Below are 19,408 nucleotides of genomic sequence, written 5' to 3'. Positions count from 1 at the left end.
CCAAAGGAAATATTGATTCTTCCCGATTACACCAAGGGTAATGGCAGGCATGGAACATAAAGCCTTTTAACTGATTATCTAATTTCTGCTTTAAATTGGCTCTAATTTTAAAGCACTAGGACATTATTGAAATTAAATCACCAAAGCTATAAAACAATGAAAGAACACCAAAATAGTTATAATCTTAGATTGGTTTTGTCAAAAATAATTGAAAAATGTAATCATATGTTCAACGTTAATAGTGTCCATGTATGTATTGAGTGACTTTTATGGGTTAGGCACAAGTATTTGAGTATATTTTTTAATCCGTAACTGGGCTCTAAGGTATGAATTATTACACCCACTTTACACACAGAAATGATGATTTGCTTAAAATTTCAGGAGAGAATTTAAAGAAAGTCAGAATAAGCGACTAAGCCAGAACTACAAATTAGATCTATCTGACTATAAAACTCATTATCCCTCCAGAACCCTAACAAAACCTTTATCAATTAAGAGATGAAAATAAATATAAACTATAAAATTGTAGAGATATATAATATCTGTGTCACTGTTCTATGTAGTTTGGGCTTTTGCTTTTGTCATTCGGGCTATTTCTTCAGGTGTTATGGTTGGTTGCTTGGTGGGTAGGTCAAATAGAGGTCCTTTAAATGAGATTTGAGCATCACTGGCCCAAAATGTCCCCTCGAAGGCAGGTGAGCTCTTCTCATTCCCATCCCTGCTGCAGTCAAACTGAAGAGAGCTTCAAATACAGCGTCTATGTGCTCCTTTAGTATTTCATAGGCAGAGAGAAGGATTTTTATGAGGTGAGTGACAAGATGAAATGTGCTGTTCTAGGAAAGTGATTCTGGTAGCAGAAGCACTAAAGACTAGAGGAGGAAAAAACTGGATTCTGGAACTGTGATTAGAATTGGATCTCAATCATTCAAATGTCATCAATTACATGAATAAACAAATGTAGTCTAGACATACAATGAAATATTATTTGTCAACAAAAGGAATAAAATACTGATGCATGCTACAGAATTGAAAGACCCTGAAAACATTATGCTAAGAAGCGAAACCACATATTGTACAATCTCTTGTATTAAGTGTGCAGAGCAGGCAAATTCACAGAGACAGAAAAGTAGACTGGTGATTACCAGGGAGTGGGATGATGGGAAGGAATGGGGAGTGACTGTTAATAGGTATTGAGATTCCTGCAGTACAAAAATGTGAAATTGATTGTGGTGATGATTGTACAATCCCATAAATATACTAAAAAAATCACTGAATTATACACTTTAAAAGGGTGAGTGTTATAGTATGTGAAATTATATCTCAGTGAAGCTGTTATTAAAAAAAGAATGGACCAGGCACAGTGGCTCACTCCTGTAATCCCAATACTTTGGAAGGCCAAGGTGTGAGGATCACTTGAGGCCAGGGGTTTGAGACCAGCCTGGGCAACACAGTGAGACCATGTCTCTATAAAACATAAAATTAGCTGGGCATAATGACATGTTCTTGTAGTCCCAGCTACTTGGAATGTTGAGGTGTGAGGATCACTTAAGCCTAGGAAGCTGAGACTGCAGTGAGCCATGATCGTGCCACTGCTCTCCAGCCTGGGCAACAGAGCAAGACCCTGTCTCAAAAGAAAAAAAAAAAAAAAAGAATGCATTGGAAGTAGCAATTCTGACATTAGAAAAACTAGTTAAGAGACTGTTGCCTGTTAATCCATGTTAGTTACATTGGGTTTCTCTTATTCTCAGTGCTGTGTTGGTAAACCAGCTCTAAAAAATTAAAATTGTAATATTTGCCAATTTCTGTGGCATAAACACTCCTACTAAGGTTAACTTCAAGTTACCAGAGTGAGGTCAGTGAACACTGAAGAAGAGGTGAGCATAGTTAGCTCATGCCAACTGTTAAGAGCTGGCCAGCTCACCCCTGAGTCCACTGCTCCCATTTCCCAGGGTGTAGCAGGGATGTGCTTTGAGGAGGATTGATCCCAGTCCCAGGTCTAGCAGCAGAATCTATTTGGCTAAAGACAATCAGAACAGTGGCATCTCATTCTCAATGACAGTGATAGGTTCAGTGTTAGGCATGTGACTTAAATTGGTCCAAACAGATTAAAGCCCAGGACTTCTATTCAATGGTTTATGTGAAAGAAGTTCTTTTCCACAATTGGACATAAATGAAGAAGCATCTATCCCACGGTGCTGTTTGCAGCTCTCTTACAACCAATCTAGCATGAAACCAACACCATAAAACTCACATCTGAGAGTCAGTAAGAAACACAATAGCATTACTACATCAATCCTTTCCTGAAGTCTGGCTTTTTAGAACATGGAAGCCAGTAAGTTGCTTTTATAGTCTGACCCCAGTTTGAGCTGGATTTTGTACATCTTATTAAAAGCATCCTAACATACACCTGAATAATCTACAATATTGGAACACTGAGGTACTTGGAATCAGAGCAAATGAATGGGTCAAAACCAAGGGAGCAGGGCATATATGAAAAGTAGGAGTGAAGGAAAACAGGAAATTTGTGACAAAACATACACCTAGGAATCAGAAACATGTAAACATGAAATAGGAAAACAAGGCAGGTATTCAAAAATTAGAACCACTTGCTAGAAACCTAGAGGGTATAATTATTCTAAGAAAGCAGAGCAAGTATGCTTTTCAAAGTTTAATACAAAAAGCATGGAATAGAATAGAAAAAAAAAGGTACACCAAAAACAACTTTAAAAAACCTTAATATTGACTGCAGCTCAGAACCAAGGCAAAACTGATACCATGCGAACCCTGGACAATAAAGTTGTTTGGTATACCACTCAAGCCAATAAAGGGGGTAATAAGTGGAAAATTATTAATGTGTTTTCCTCTTTCCATGTATATAACCACTCATTTGTACTTTGTTTCAGAAAAACACCAATCAAAGAGCAAAATCATACCAGCTTCTAACATACCAAGTAGGATTTTTCAGCAAGACAATATCCGTGTAATCCAACTCACAGTTTTGAGGACTTTAGAATGTCAATGATCAAACCTGGGAGATTATAGAGTTCTCCAAATGGGTAGAGAAAATATCCTTTGCTATGAAAGCTTACAGAAGAGTTGAAATGAAGAGAAGGAAGATAGGGAAGAACCTATCTAGGGAATTGTGAGAATTAAAAAACAAAGGGGAAAGGAGAGCAGAACAAGCCCACATTACGTCCCAATTTTCCCATCCCTGGGCTTTAATCAGGCAAAGTCCCTTTGACCTGAATAGTGAATGGTACACTAGACGAATGAGAATGATGGCAAAAAACACACAGGAGCTTCCTGATCCCCATTTCTGTTGGAAACTCTTGAAATAGAGCAACTCTCAGATGGCCCTTTCCTTTCACTAGCATGGTCAGGTAGAGGAAACCACTAAGATTCATCAATCCTGAGCCACTTTTGTTTTCCTATGGCATGGATGAGATCCTAAGGTATCTGCAAGTCTGCAGAGGAGGATACTAATAGGGGCTACAGAGCTGACGATTGGAGCTGGGGCTGCGTAAGAGTCACAGAAGGTGTCTGTGGGGTGTACAGTGTCTATGGGAATGGAAATGAGGCTGAGTCATCCCAGACAGGCCTTCTGGGCTCCAACCAAGCCCAGGGACAGAGAGAAAAAGACTGCCAGTTACAATGTCCATAAAGTTTGGCCACTAATGCCAGCAAAGGAAAGAGCCAGGTAGACTAGGGATATCACCTCAGAAAACAAAACAGGCAGAAAATACCACATGTAAAACCCCACTCCTCCCTTCTGGCATCAGGATGCTAAGTCATATCCTTCTCTCCATGTATCTGGATGCCATTGTAGGGAAAGGTGCATTCTTGTTGCTGCAAACAACCCACTCTGTTCATCCTAGTGTAAAACAATAGCCATTTCACTATGCCTCCAGATTCTTTGGGTCAGGAATTTGGACAGGATATGGCAAAGGCTCTGCTGCAATGTTCAGGGTCTCAGCTGATTCATAGAAAGAAGACAGATTCATAGAAGACGTGACAGTTGGAAGTGAGTTGAGGGTAGGGGCTGTACACATCTCATTCCTTTTGGTAACCGATGCTGGCTGGCTGCTGGGACCTTGGCTGGGGCTATTGGTTGGAACAACTGCATGGGTCCTCTGCCTGGCTTCCTCACAGCACAGTGACTGGCTCTTGAGAATGAGCATCCCACAAAGTGAAACAAGAGGAAGGTGTATTGCTCTTTATCACCTAGCCTTGAAATTCGCATAGCATCCATGCCACCATAGTCACAGTTCACCACAATTCTCTCTGAGGGGGTAATTTAGACTCTGCTTCTCAGTTGGAGGAGTGTCAAAATCACATTGTAAGAGCACATGTTGTGACCAATTTTGGAAAATACAATTTTTCTCCCCTTTTCAGGGAGAAAAGAGTATGGTATATTGGGGTCCCCAAGACCACCTCAGGTGTGATGATCTAGGAGGACTCACAGTTGTGTGTGTATATGCACATACACCTATATACAGACACTCCTAAACTTGCAATGCAGTTACATCTTAATAAACCCATCTAAGTAAAAAAAATCATAAGGTGAAACGCATTTAATACCAATAAACGCATCATAAAGTCAAAAGAGTGTAAGTTGAACCATCATAAGTCAGGGACCACCTGTATAGTTGTACTCATGGTTATGATTTATTACATAAAAATGATACAAAGCAAAATCAGCAAAGGCTATGGGCTGACATCCACAGGAAACCAGGTGCAAATTTCCAAGAGTCCTCTCCCAGTGGAGTCACACAGGATGAGCGTAAATCCCCCAACTGTGAGTTGTGCCATGCTGTCCGCTGGGAAAGCTAATTGCAGAGTCAGTGCCCAAAGTTTTTACTGGGAGCTGGGTCATGTAGGCAGCCTCTGCCTAGCATATCCCAAAATTTCAGACTCCCAGAAGGAAACAGGTGTTCAGCATAAACCATATTTTTGCACAAACATTTTAGCCACAATGGGTCATTCTAATCAGGGAATTCTTATCCTGAAAGCCAAGTTTCTAAATGCCAATAAAGGGCCAACATTCTAAGTAGGCTTTGAAAGGATAGTAGTCTTTCCTTTAGTTCTGCTTTCCTTTCCATAGTTCTGCTATGTTAGCTCTTCTCTGCACACACAGGATGGGAGAGAGAGGATCTCTGAGAAGGTGAACGTTTTCTTCAGGAGGGATTAAACACTTTCTATAGAATGCAGAACTATTTAAATTATGGAATCAGACTAAGCATTAAATGGATTGAAGAGTTTATGTTTTCCCACTGGTGGTGGGCTCCAGAAGAAGGTCAATTATCAGTTAGATAAATTTCCTCTGCATATGTGAGTTACAGACAGTTATGTTTTCCACACCCTAACATAATTGGTAAATCTCTCTTCAACATTTATTTAGTGGGAATGGGAAGAAAGTGTGTATTGAAATAGATTTGTGAATTACTATATGTTGCTGTTGGCTAGGTCACTATTCGGTGCTACACACACAGAGTTGTGGCAGAGTTTACTTAAGGAAGGACAAGCAGTGCAAGCTTTTTCTGAGTTCTTCAGGTAGATGAGGGTAACTAGAAGAATTTGTCTAATGTGTGGAATGGGTGGGCCTTAGTGCACAAAGGCTGATGCAGAATGAGAATGAAAGAGTCATTTCACAGGAAGAACGTAAAGGATTTACACAACTAACTGGGGATAAAGAACCAAAGATGATTCATAGCTTCAAGCCTGGAAGGCTGGGAGAGTTGTAATAACATTGAAAAGAATTAGAAAGACATGGGGGTGGGGATGATTTGTTTTAGGGGGAAATGATGAGTCACATTTTAGACATTTTTAATTTGAGATGACATCAGTAAAAAATGTTTCTTTGGAAGGTAGTGCTGTGGGACAGATGGCCTGGAGAGAAGTCAGTGCCCTATGCACAGCAGTGATCACTGGCAGGGAAAAAATAGCTATAAAGAACATTATCGGGACCATGGATGATATTTAACATGGACTGTGGGTTATATAGTTGCACTGTATCAATTTTCCTGAAATTGAGAACTGTACCACAGCTACTCATCCTTATTTTTAGGAGATGCACATTGAACTGTTTAGGACCAAAAGGGCACGATGTCTCCAGCCTACCCTCATACGGTAAACAGCTATCCACTCTGCAAAGAATATATGGAAGCTCCTTGTGCAATTTTTGAAACTTTCCTGTAAGTTTGAAATTATACAACAATTAAAAGTTACCCCCCAACCCCCACCCAATGATGACTGGTACAGAGACATGGCGATGGATGAATTCGCTGAGATTGCGTAAAATGAGAGGTGCAGGGATCTGGGGCCCAAATGTTTGGATGCCCATGATTGGGTCCATAAAGAAGCCATGAAGGACAGAGAAGGAGAGATAAGGAGACAGTGTTGCAATGTCATAGGCTCTGAAGAGGGAGGGAGGCTGAAGAATGTGGTGGTAACCAACAACTGCTAAGCTCCAAAGAAGCCTAACCCAGAGTAGCACCTGACAAAACACAACAATATCAATTAACCTCTAGCCACCCTTGAGGGTGCATTTTCAGTGAAGGGTTGAGGGGGTCCCATAAAACATGCTGGTAGAAGGAGGAAAAGAAAGAGCATCAGAGAAACGAATACTGAAGGCAAAACACGTCCTGCTAAAACTGGAAGCACTGGAGTTGCAGCAAAAGAATCACCATAGGGGAAAACTGGCCTTCAGAAAATTGGTTAAGAAAGCATTCTTCTTTCTTTTCTTCTTGTTCTCTTCCTTCTCTTTTTTCTTTCACAGATCATGGCAAGGCAGGTTAGGATGTTAAAGGAGGGTCCTCTTAGTGAGTGGTTTCCCCAACCCACCTTCCCTCATGGTTTTACCACTTACATCAGTAAAATGCATTAATGGATCTTTTTTTTTTTCTTTTTTTGAGACAGAGTTCTTGTTGCCCAGGCTGGAGTGCAATGGCACGATCTCGGCTCACCGCAACCTTCGCCTCCCAGGTTCAAGCAATTCTCCTGCCTCAGTCTCCTGAGTAGCTGGGATTACAGGCATGCACCACCATGCCCGGCTAATTTTGTATTTTTAGTAGAGATGGGGTTTCTCCCTGTTGAGGCTGGTCTTGAACTCCTGACTTCAGGTAGTCCACCCGCCTCAGCCTCCCAAAGTGTTGGGATTACAGGCATGAGCCACCGCGCCCGGCCTAATGTATCTTAAACGATGGGCTGTCCTGGTATCCTCTCCACCTCCACCCCCATTGCTCCTTGTGTGCTCTATCCTTACTCTAAGCACCATTATCTCCTGAACTTTTTTCAGAATAATGATACTGCTACTTCTTAGTCAACTGTACAGCCAGTCCTTAGCCAATTTTTGCAATCTTCTGGTAGGTTATTCCTTGGTTCTACTCATTCATATAGGATTTCATCCTTTTTCTTTAGGACCTTTCATTTCTGATAGTTTTATTTTTCAAGGTCATTTTCAGTTTTAGGACTGCCTTCTGGAACATAGTAACTCTGCCTAATACAATATTACAAGATAATTTGGAAGCATAGTCTCAATTCCTTCACCCAGATCGTTCATAAAAATGCATAATGGGTTATGTTTCCTGGCCAAATTAGTCAGTGCAAACTAACCTTGCTTCCGCCATTAAAGATAGCTATTAGCCACCTGGCACTGGTACAGCAAAGACCATTCTTCTCTAGTATGCCTATAAGGATGCTCATTTTGAGTATTCCATTTACTCTTAAAATGATATTTGAGTTAGTAAGCTTATTTATGTCAATGTCACATTGGATGGAATGAAAATGGATATAAAATTGTTGTGATATTTTGTTTCATTATCTCCAGCATACATCATGTATAAAAGTCTCTACCAATTACATGCACTTGACTGAAGACCTGCCTTTCTCTAATAAGGTTGTCTTGTCAGCACATGTGCAGAATGGTGGGAGGAAAAAACGAATTACCCTACAGTCAAACCTACCTCAGCTACCCTGGGGACCAATGGGGGATGGGTATCTCAGGCGGATTCCCTCATTCATTTCCTTCCCTAAATTTCAAATATTTTATTTCTCTTATTTTTTCAAAAATTTTTTTTCAGAGACAGAGTCTCGCTTTGTCACCCAACCTGGAGTGCAGTGGTGCGATGATAGCTCATTGCAGGTTTGAACTCTTGGCCTCAAACCATTTTCCCATCTCAAGCCTCCCAAAGCATTGGGATGACAGGTGTAAGCCACCACACCTGACCAAATTTTATTTCTATTGGATATTTTTTCCTCCAATGATTGTATCACGAAAATAAGAATAATTGGTAAATGTAGCTAAATAAATATGTAACTAGTGGGATATATTCTTATGTATTCAAGAAATATTTACTACCATTTATTTGATAAAATTTTAGGAGGGAAAGCATTTGTAACAAACACAGGTATTAATAGAGCATGAGACTCAGCTACAGGGAAATAGTCACGGAAAGTACAAAGAAATTTAGGCTGTGGATAGAAATACAAATTTCTTTACCACTAATGAATCCAGTCAACATAGTAAGGTTTCACTACAAAAAAAATGAAGATCCATGTAAATGAACACTTCACAAATAAATTGACTTTTAAAGATTAATATCACATAAATTTTAGTTATGGCCAACATCAAAAACTAAGCAATACACAATTAAACATTAGCTATTGATACATTTATTTGTTTCTAATGCACAAAATTGATTGGTTCTATCACTTCAATCATATAAAACACAAATATGATTTTTCTTATTCTTCTGTCTATATTATGTGAGGACATTTACCTCTGCCACTGTTTTATAATGGAATGAATTAATGGGCTGTATATTAATTTGAGGCCTAGGCTTCTCAATCTTTAAAACTTTATTTCTCCATACATATATGAACAAAAGTCATATATGTTCACTGTAGAAATTGAAGATAATCAAAAAGAAGAAAATAAAATATCTCATAATTCCAAGTTCTCTGAAGCAGAACTTAGCTTTATGGCCTAACTTAGAAATAAATGTTAGACCAGGCCAGGCGCAGCAGCTCATGCCTGTAATCCCAGCACTTTCAGAGGCTGAGGCAAGACGATCACTTGAGCCTGGGAGGTAGAGGTTGCAGTGAGCTGAGATCATGCCACTGCACTCCAGCCTGGGTGACAGAGCAAGACTCTGTCTCAAAAAAATTAATAACTTCAGAAGGCAATATAAGGCAAAAGTTAAGTTTCTGGAGAAATAGGGTATCTCTCTACTAAAAGAACTGAGAATTAAGACCCCACAATTTCTCTACTGTTGGTGATACACAAGATGAGCAGGAAGTTAAAATACTTAATTAATTTATAGTTAAGTATAATTAACACTTAATTTTCAACCAAGTTTGAAATAAATGTCTACCAAAAGGATACTTGGTCATAAATAAATGACTATTTCAATGGGATAAGATCATTGAGATAGAATCAAATCAAATCAAATAATAGAATTTGACAGCCAGAGAGTTTGGAAAGATCATTGTGTCTGTATCAGTCAAGGATCTCCAGAAAAACAGAATCAATAGAATACTCACACTCACACACACACACACACACACACACACAGATAGAGAGAGATTGATTTTAAGGAATTGGCTCACATGATTGTGAGGCAAGTAACTCAGGCAAGATTTCTATGTTACAATCTTGAGACTGAATTCCTTTTTCTCAGAAAACCTTAGTGTTTTACACTTAAGGCTATAAACTGATTCAATGAGGCCCACTTACATTATTTGGAATAATCTTTACTAAAAGTTAACTGATTGTAAATGTTAATCACATTTACAAAAGACCTCCAGGACAACATCTAGACAAGTATTTGACTAAACAACAGGGCAAATAACCTAGTTAACACAGAAAATTAACCATCATACTGTCTAACCCTAGTCTTTTTTTTTTTTTTTTGAGGCAGAGTCTTACTCTGCCACCCAGGTTGGAATGCAGTGGTGCAATCTAGGCTGGGTGGGGAATGGGGCAGGCCAGAGTGGCTTTGGAAAAGGCAACATTCAGGCAGGAAAACAGAAATGCTTATTCTCACTTTGGGCCATAGGTCCAGGCTTGAGTATGTGACCCTCACTGGGGACCTCTCTCTTCTACCCAGTATTTCCCTACCTCCTGTCCGTATCATTAGGAAATAGAAAACGGAAGGCAATTCCTCTTTGGGGAGTATCTTTGAGGTAAAAAATCCTAATTAAACAATAAAGGGCTCCTAATGGTAATTCCTCCATGACCAACTCTTGATTTTTAGTGAAGACGCATCTTTATCTGGGATGGTAAGTATTTCTCAGCCAAGCCAACTGAGTACGTTCTAGAGGCCCCCGGTCAGCCAGGTACTGATCTGGCTTCTAGGAAGTCCAGGCTGAAACAACTTAGCCGTCAGATGCAGCAAGCACAGTGCCTAGGGCTCACAATACTTTTAGGGGCCTATGAACATATTTTAATTTATTTTAAAATCAGAATCTTTAAAAATGAATATAACAACAGGAATTACTTAATGCCATTGAATTATATGCTAAAAAGATTAAAATAGTAAATTTTATGTCGTGTATATTTTATGTTGTGCATATTTTACCACAATAAAAAAAATGCAGGTGCCATTTTGAAAAAAAAACTCTGTAGAAACTCAAAGCTAAGCCCGGAAATGATGCTGATAATATAATATCCATAAATACCTCAGAGCAAAGAAACTGATGACAGCTATAAAATGTGTCTTAAAATAGGGCATAGAAGTCCAAGAGTAATTCCCAGTGGGGGAGAAAAAAAAGAACACTGTGTGATAACAATACTCACTGGTATGTTAGAAATAATTTCAGGAGGGTTAAGAATAACGTGGTCACATCACATGGCCATAAAATACAGTAACGCAGTCAAAAATAGGCAAGGATTCAAACTGCGTAAAAGAGGGGAGAAAAGATGGGTATTTTTTATGAAATGAAAATGAAAAACATAGCATAAAAAGATATTTCTTTTTTAAAAACTTTTATTTTGGGTTCAGAGGCATATGTGCAGGTTTGTTTATTTAGGCAAATTTCATGTCATGGAGGTTTGGTGTACAGATTATTTTGTCACCCAGGTAATAAGCATAGTACCCAATAGGTAGTTTAGATATTTCTTTAATAAACTTTAAATCCAAAAAAAAAAAAAAAAGAGAATATAGTCTACTTGGATTTTTTTTGTCTTTATATCAACTCAGTTGTAAACTATGTTTGTTTGTTTGTTTATTTGTTTGTTTTAATGGAGGAAGGAGCCCATGAAGGCAAAAGTGCTTGGGGCCCAGGAAAGTCGTAATGCAACCAGGAAGTCCAGAGGCTAAGACATCAGGGTCCTGGGGGACTCAAGGCCACAGCTCATTTCCAAGCAGCACAGAAATCTCAATATTTTAGCAATGCCACATCCATACCAGTGCATAGAGTCCCAGTGGTAGGACAGGCAATCCTGCCATTTCGGGGAATAACTGCTGTTAAAGGGATACAGTTTCTTCTTTACCATGAAACAATACGTGGACGCCTTGTCCACGTATTGTTAAACAATTCTCTGTTAAAAACTTTCTCAGTTTCTAACAGCCAACTTTGAACCAGTTCTCTAATGTGCCTTCTTTCCAACATTTCCTCTGTTCTAGTTCTTTGGGAGATGATGGAGGAGCTTTCAAGAGAACGTATCTTTAATTGAAATTAGATGAGCTGTAATAAACATCTAGTTTAAGAGGAGAAGTTCAAAAGAAACAGCTTGCAATTTTCTTCCATTTCCCTCCTTGGAAATGACCTCATGGTTTCCTAATCCTCTGTATTTCCTTATCAATGCTTAGAGCTATGGAATGATAACCTGCATTCCCTTAACTTTCTATAGTGCTGTCCCACTTTATACGAATGTGGATTAAGCAAATGTAAGAGACCAAAATATAAAAATTAATCAACTCTCAATTTATGCACAACATTTGAGGTAATATAAATCCAAATATTTTCAGATTTCTTCAAAACTTGCATAAAGTGGAAGTAGTAGACTGAATGAATGGTGAACTTTGTTCATGGCAAGGCCACATGGTGAAATCTCTAGCAAGAAAATATTCCCTCCTTTTTCAGTATGTGTGAATTATACACTTGTTTATGTGCATGACAACATCTGTTAGAGTTCAATAACTATTCTCTGTTATTTAACCATCCACTATTATTATTATTAAAAATTATTTGTATCCAATAACAATGTCATGCAAGCATTTATTAAATGTGGGTGTCAGAAGCAGTGCTAAAAACATGTCTCAAAATCAATTACTTTGGAAAACACATTAGAAGTAAATGAACAAAATTGCAAATAAAGGCAAACAACTGTCATGGTATGCTGTGCTGTTAATGTGGAAACAACATGAGAAATGTTAAAAATAATGCTGAAAAAATTAAAAGCATAAATATATAATGCAATGGTTAGTGATTTATGTGCCCTGAGAATACATCCCACATTATTTATATTTACAATATTTAGTCCTTTGAAATTTGTGAGTTTTTAATTAGATTTATTTAAAGATATAGCCAAATCCCTTGTAAATAAGAAAATGGACCTGAAATGCATTTTAAAATAATATGTTTCTTTCCTTGTGGTTTTTCTGATGATAAACGATCACACTTGTTACATTGGAAAATTCTAAAAAGTGTAAAGATGAAGAAAGTCACCTAGAATCTCAAGATTCATTGGCCAACTGTGCTAGCATTTTGGCAGTTTCCCCAGTTTTTAAAATGTTCTCCACATTTGTATGTAGTTTGGATAAAATATACATGCAACTTTGTAACTTAATTTTTTTACCCTTAAATGAAGATTTATCAAGACACTAAGAACTATCTATGGAGATGATAAAGGCTGCACAATATCTCATCATACACTTATAACATACTTGATTAATACTACTCCTAATGTTACAGCCCAATGGATTCTTCTTGCCTGCCAACTCTCAAAAACAATACATTGAGAACAGCAGGTGTTGCAGCAAAGGAGTTTAATTATCAAGGACCAGCCAAGCAGAAGGACAGGAGAAATTTCTCAAATCTACCTTCCCAATAATTCGGAGGCCAGATATTTTAAGAATAATTTGGTGGGCTGGGACCTGGGGAACTGAAAAGATTGGCTGAGAATGGAATCACAGGAGTGTCTAAACTGTCTTTGCATAGCTGAGTCAGTTCCCAGGAGAGGATCTCAGGACCAGGCAACATTTCTCTGTCTGCTGAAATGCTAAATCTGAAAAATATCTCAAAGACCTTTCTTTAGGTTTCACAATAATGAAGTTATCTGGGAGTAGTTGGGGAAGTTATAAAGCTTGTGACCCCTGTTAACATGGCTCTGGAGCAGTAAGCAATGTATAAAAAAGCAAGTTAAGCAATGCCAGGTAATTATTTAACCATGCCTATTTTTTAGCAAAGTTCAAGCCCTCACTGTAAGTAACCTTGTGACCTTTTGCTAGTATTTACAAATATGGTTTCCATTTTCGAACGAGGATGTCAGTGCAGAAAAAGAACTATTATGGCCTCCACACAAGAAGGAGCAAAAGCAGCTCAGCCTGGTAGAAGCAAGACGAACTCAGTTATGTCACATTTCCCTTCTTACTGTCACTTTTGCAAAGGCAGTTTCAGTAATACTAAATATTTAGGTACTTTCCAAGTTTTGTCATCATAAATAATTCAGTGATGAATATATTTGCATATGAATTTCATTGCTAGTTCGAATTACTTTTCTTTGGGGAAGTTTCCTAGAAAAAGAATTATTATGTCAAACAGTATTTTTTGTTTGTTTGTTTTTTCCTTTTTGAGACCGAGTCTTACTCCATCACCCAGGCTGGAATGCAGCGGCACAATCTCTGCTCACTGCAACCTCCGCCTCCCGGGTTCAAGAGATTCTCTTGCCTCAGCCTCCCAAGTAGCTGGAATTATAGACAGCGTACCACCACATGTGGCTAATGTTTGTATTTTTTTAGTAGAGACAAGGTTTCATCACATTGGCCAGGCTGGTTGCAAATGCCTGACCTCAAGTGATCCACCTGCCTTGGCCTCCCAAAGTGCTAGGATTATAGGCCTGAGCCACCACACCCAGCCTCAAACAGTACTTTTTAAAAATATTGCCAATCTTATTCTCAGAAAGAAAAATCTTTTTGTCTTAATTCATATTGTTTATTGTTTGTAAATGGAGCATGTTCCCTATATTTACTAGTTAGTTGATTATATTTCCTACTTTGTAAACAGCCCATATATTTCCTTTGCTCATTTCTCTAGGGTCATTTACATTTCTCCTGCCAATATGTATGAGTTATATATATAAAGTGTATTAAACCATAAACTACCACATTTGTTGTTTCTATGTGTTAAATATTATTTTTTTAAATAAGAAAAAAATCAGAATGTAGCATATAATGAAGGTGGCGTCCTAAATCCCTTACTTCCCTAAATCAGTTATGCTATCTTTTCAAAACATTTCTGATTATTCTCATCTGTTTGTCCTTTCAAATAATTCCTGGAATCTTAAAATTCACAAAGAAAACAAAATCCATTGGGATTTTATTATATTAAACTTATAAATTTAGTTTATAATTAGTTTAGTTTTCCAGTTCCCTAAAATGGTAGCTATTGCTTTTTATTTGAGATATCTGCCTCAGTCATGTTTTGGTTCATATTTTAAAACAAACAGATAATGGCTTCAGTTTCTTCTTGTGATTCCTCATGGGTTGCAGTCAGATGGAAGCCAGAGCTGGAGTCCAGGCTCTGCTAAACTGATTATCCATGATGGCTTCCTCACTCGTAAGTCAAGCTTGTCAGTGTTCCTCCCATGGCCTCTCTCTCCAACAGCGTAGCCTGGATTTCTTCTCTGGTGGCTCAGGGCTTAAAAGGTGGAGGCAATCTTAAAGCTAAGCTCAGAACTGGCACACAGTCACTTTTACCATGTTCTACTGATCACCTCAACTCGAGATGGAGGAATCCTCACCCTAAATGGGGAGTGGCTTGTGCCAACAGGAAGGTCTGCCATCTTTGGAGATAAACTGCCACATTATCTTTTATTGATCTTGGTGAAACTTTCCTCATTAAAGAATTTTGAGTTTGTGCCGCTAATAATAATTTGTATGCTTTTTTCTTTTAAAATTTATTAACTGGTTAGTGCTGATGTGAAGGAAAGCTATTGTCTTATTTATTCTAATTACTTCTCAGTTTAATATCTTGGTTCTCCTCAATAGATAATTACACTATTGGAAAATAAGATGTGTTTTTCTCTTCTTCATCAATAGTTAAATATCTTATTTCTATCTCATGTCTGCTGCCCCGGTTAAGACTTCCAGAACAAGGCTAATTGGAAGCAGCCTTGTTTTGTTTCTGTTGCATAATTTGTAAAGTACAAATACATTCAAGTTATAAACTGGACATTCTTAAATTAATATACATATTTCCCAGAGCTATATTAAGCCACTTACTTTTATGTGTTGATGCAATACAAATGAATACAAATGAATCGAAAGTGGGTTCTTATTCCAGATAAATTGAATTCAGGGAGGGGACAAGTAAACAAGATGAGGAAGAAAGTGTCTAATATATTTTAGATACTGCAGTATTTTTCCCTGAAATCTATAAACATCCAAAAATAAATCATAACCATAAAACATTCTCATGACTCCAATAAACAGCTAATATCTCAAAATAAATGTAAAATATTCTTCTTCCTTCCCAAGTTTGACTATACTAGGTGCAAAGAATGACTTCAAGTACACAAATAGGTAGAAGACCACGGCTCTTGTACTCACATGTGGCTGATACTCATATGGTGGAACATAATCTTCTGAGTACGTGGTCAGTGCACACCTAAGAGGGATAAGTCAATGTTTGAGGAAAGAATCACTTCAAAAAAGAAAAATATTTTAAATTGTTATTGGTATACACTTTACATGAAATAAAAACATTCCAGGAAGGATTGGCCCTAATCAAAATTTAAAACCCCACAACTGTCCCAGCCTCTGTATATAGTATTACCCACCACCAGCAGGGTACCCCCAACTTCAATTTCAGCAGTCTCCCTTATTCTTAGGGAATATGTTCCAAGACCGCTAAGTGGATGTCTGAAGCCTCCGATAGTACTGAATCCAATTGTTGTCAATTAGAACACGTTTCCGTTCACGTTTTCTACCCACAAATGTAGTGCCTTTTTCTGTCTTAGCTAAGGACTTATCAAGCATTATGGCCTTCGCTTTTGCAGTTTGGGGTACAATAGCACAACTAGCATGAATTTTTCTTTTCTTCTTTATAATTGCAAGGATAGAAGATTTGTTCTTACCATAGGTCTTAGATACCCCAGCATACGATTGTTTTTTTTGCTCTCCTTAAGTTGAGAACTTTCATCTTTAAGCACCTAAAGTACTTAAAGGAAGCCCTTGACAGCTTCTCGTTAGCGTATCTGAATGCCTGCACCAGCACTCTTGCACTCTAGAGCCATCATCAAGTAAAATAAGGGTTACTTGAACACAAGCACTGCAATACCATGACAATCTAATAATGAAGAAGGTGACTAAGTGACTAACAGCCGGGGACAGTAGACAGTGTGGAGACACTGGACAAAGGGAGGACTCATGTCCTGAACTGGATGAAGCCAGATGGCACAAGATTTTGTGGCACTACTCAGAGCCACATGCAATTTAAAACTTACAAATTGTTCATTTCTGAAATTTTCTGTTTAATATTTTCAGACTGCAGTTGACCTCATGTAACTGAAACTGTGGAAAACAAAACTATGAATAAGGAGAGACTACTGTACTTCCAATTTAGCACCACCTACTACTCTCCTGTACTAATGATATTTGTGGCAACCCAGGCTTAAGTCCCTGAGCTCAGGAGTTCTGCATTCCAAGGATTCTCTTTATCACCAACTTCCTGCCTCTATGAGCTTTTTGACCCACATTCTTTGCCAGGTGACTGCTGAAGAATAATGGAGGACAGCCAGATAGACTGAGATTACATAGCATCCCCAACCTCTACCCCATTAAACACACAGAAATGCTGGATGAAATACATCCATGCTTATCCCCCAAGGTCTACAAGTATAGTGAAGCCCCAAAGGGAAACCCTGAGGTGCTAGAACTGAAGAGGATAGTCACTACAATGGGAAACCATAAACGGATGTGGAGTTTGAACTACACATCTAGAGTAAGAGACTTGGCCCTTAGATTCACAGGAGGCAGAGAACTAAACTCCAATGATAACCAAGAATCTGTAAAGGCTATACCTCCATATAAAATAAACCAGAGAAACCTCAGCTCAGTCTAGAGAAACTTGCAAGAAAGTTTCTCTCTGCTTGAGTTCACGGTGGGGGAAAAATTATTCTCCTATGAGAAATTAAAACCCCACCTCCATTCCTGGCAATATTATGGGACTGGATGGCCAAAGAAACTCCTCTGAGTATTGCATACTGAAAAACCAGGGTAAAAGGAAATTTTAAGACGTTTTAATGCATGGCTGAGCTGGTGACAAAGTCACAGAAGCCAACAAGGATCCCAAAATAACAAGTTCAACTTAGACGGGCTATTGGATACCCAGGTGGTAACCACCAATTCTTGCCGGGTTCTCAGGGTGTGATTTCCTGAGTAGTAGCAGCAAGCAGCTCCTGGGAATAGAAATGCGAATACTTGGGTCCCACCACAAAACAACTAAATTAGAAACTCTAAGGGTGGGATCCAGCAATACCTATCTTAGCAAACCCTTTAGGTGATTCTGATGTACGCTAGAGTTTGAGTACTAATGATTAAAACAACACAAATTAGAAATGTAACTTTCAAACCTACAAATGGGTTTTATTTAAAGACAAATCTAATAGGAGTCAGGAAAGGAGAATAAAAGGAACAGGGGACATTATTTCTGCTCATAAAACAAATTAAAATCATAAAAATAAAATTAAATATCTTAGCAATTATAATAAAAATAAAGGGGCTACACCTATCAGTGAAAATATTTTCTCAGACTTAAATTGAACATCAAACTGTATTTAAAAAAAAAAAACAAAAAAACTCCTACTTGTCATGTTCGGTGGCCTGTGTCTATGGTCCCAGCTACTCAGGAGGCTGAGGCAGGAGGGTCAGTTGAGCCCAGGAGTTCTGAGCTATAGTGCTGTATGCCTATGGGGTGTCCACACTAAGTTCAACATCAGTATGGTGACCTCCTAGGAGCAGGACCACCAGATTGCCTAAGGAAGGGTGAACCAGCCCAGGTCAAAAAGGAAGCAGGTCAAAACTCCAATGCTGACTGGCTTAGTAGCTTGCACTTGTACTCCCAGCTACTCAGGAAGCTGAGGCAGGAGCATCCCTGAAGGCCAGGAGTTTGAGGCTGCCGTGAGCTATAGCAGCACCAGCCCAGGTGACAGAGAGAGACCCTGTCTCTAAAACAAAAACAATTTTTAATTAGCAACTACCTGCTTTTATACATAAAATAAAATTACTTTCAAAGAAGCTTGAAAGTAAAAGTATATAAAAATATATACCAATGCATGGAAATTAAAAAATATACTTCTCAGTGACCAGTGGTTTAACGACAAAATTAAGAAGGAAATTGAAAAATTTCTTAAAACAAATGACAATGAAAATACAACATACCAAAACTTAAGGGATACAGTGAAAGCAGTACTAACAGAGAAATTTATAGCTAAGTGCCTACGTAAAAAAAGAAGAAAAACCTCAAATAAATAACCTATTGATACATCTTAAAGAACCAGAAAAGCAAGAGCAAACTGAATCCAAAATTAATAGAAGAAATGAAATAATAATCAGAGTAGAAATAAATGAATTTGAAATGAAGAAAACAATACAAAAGAATGATTTTTAAAAATTGTTTTTAAAAAGATAAACAAAATTGACAAACCTTTAGCCAGACTAAGATAGAAAGAGAGAAGACCCAAATAAATAAAATCAGAGATGAAAAAGGAGACATTACAACTAATAGGGCAGAAATTCAAAGGATCATTAGTGGCTACTACAAGAAACTACATGCCAATAAATTAGAAACTCTAGAAGAAATGGGTAAATTCCTAGACACATACAACCTATCAAGACTGAACCATGAAGAAATCCAAAACCTGAACAGACTAGTTGACAGAGCAGGAGCATCGCCATCTGGGACAAACACTGCCATTTGAAAGTTCACTTTGATCAAAAACTGCCTAAATCCAAAAGGCATCAGCCTAATGGCTAAGGTCAGCATGATCATCAACCACAAATGACATCTCCAACCAGAAACATTCCAACCTTAAGATAAACCCCTCCCCAACCAGAGAGATGTCAAGCCCCAAGATAACCTCCCCTCTGACCAGAGACGTTCCAACCCCTCAATAAACTGCTCCCCAACACAGAAACATTCCAAGTCTATGATAAGTTTTCTAGCCCTGAACCTTTAAATACTCTTA

At 38.2% G+C, this 19,408-nt stretch overlaps 1 protein-coding gene across 2 annotated transcripts in view; it reads right to left on the bottom strand.

Annotated features, from left to right (window-relative positions):
• Positions 1 to 19,408, bottom strand: part of LOC105516633 (chromosome unknown open reading frame, human C9orf135) — an 83,960-nt gene that overhangs the window by 861 nt on the left and 63,691 nt on the right. The window contains exon 5 of one of the 2 annotated variants that reach the window (XM_011948895.1): positions 15,771 to 15,828. The exons of the other annotated variant lie outside the window; for it this stretch is intronic. Within the exon in view, the coding sequence (XP_011804285.1) occupies positions 15,771 to 15,828 (58 nt within the window). The remainder of the gene's footprint in view (positions 1 to 15,770; positions 15,829 to 19,408) is intronic. 2 annotated transcript variants of the gene reach the window in all.

The sequence above is a fragment of the Colobus angolensis genome, unplaced genomic scaffold, assembly GCF_000951035.1.
Source record: "Colobus angolensis palliatus isolate OR3802 unplaced genomic scaffold, Cang.pa_1.0 Scaffold286, whole genome shotgun sequence".
NCBI classification, from domain to species: Eukaryota; Metazoa; Chordata; class Mammalia; order Primates; family Cercopithecidae; genus Colobus; species Colobus angolensis.
The sequence above is the reverse complement of the archived record's forward strand: the minus strand, read 5'-3'. Positions and strand labels throughout refer to the sequence as shown.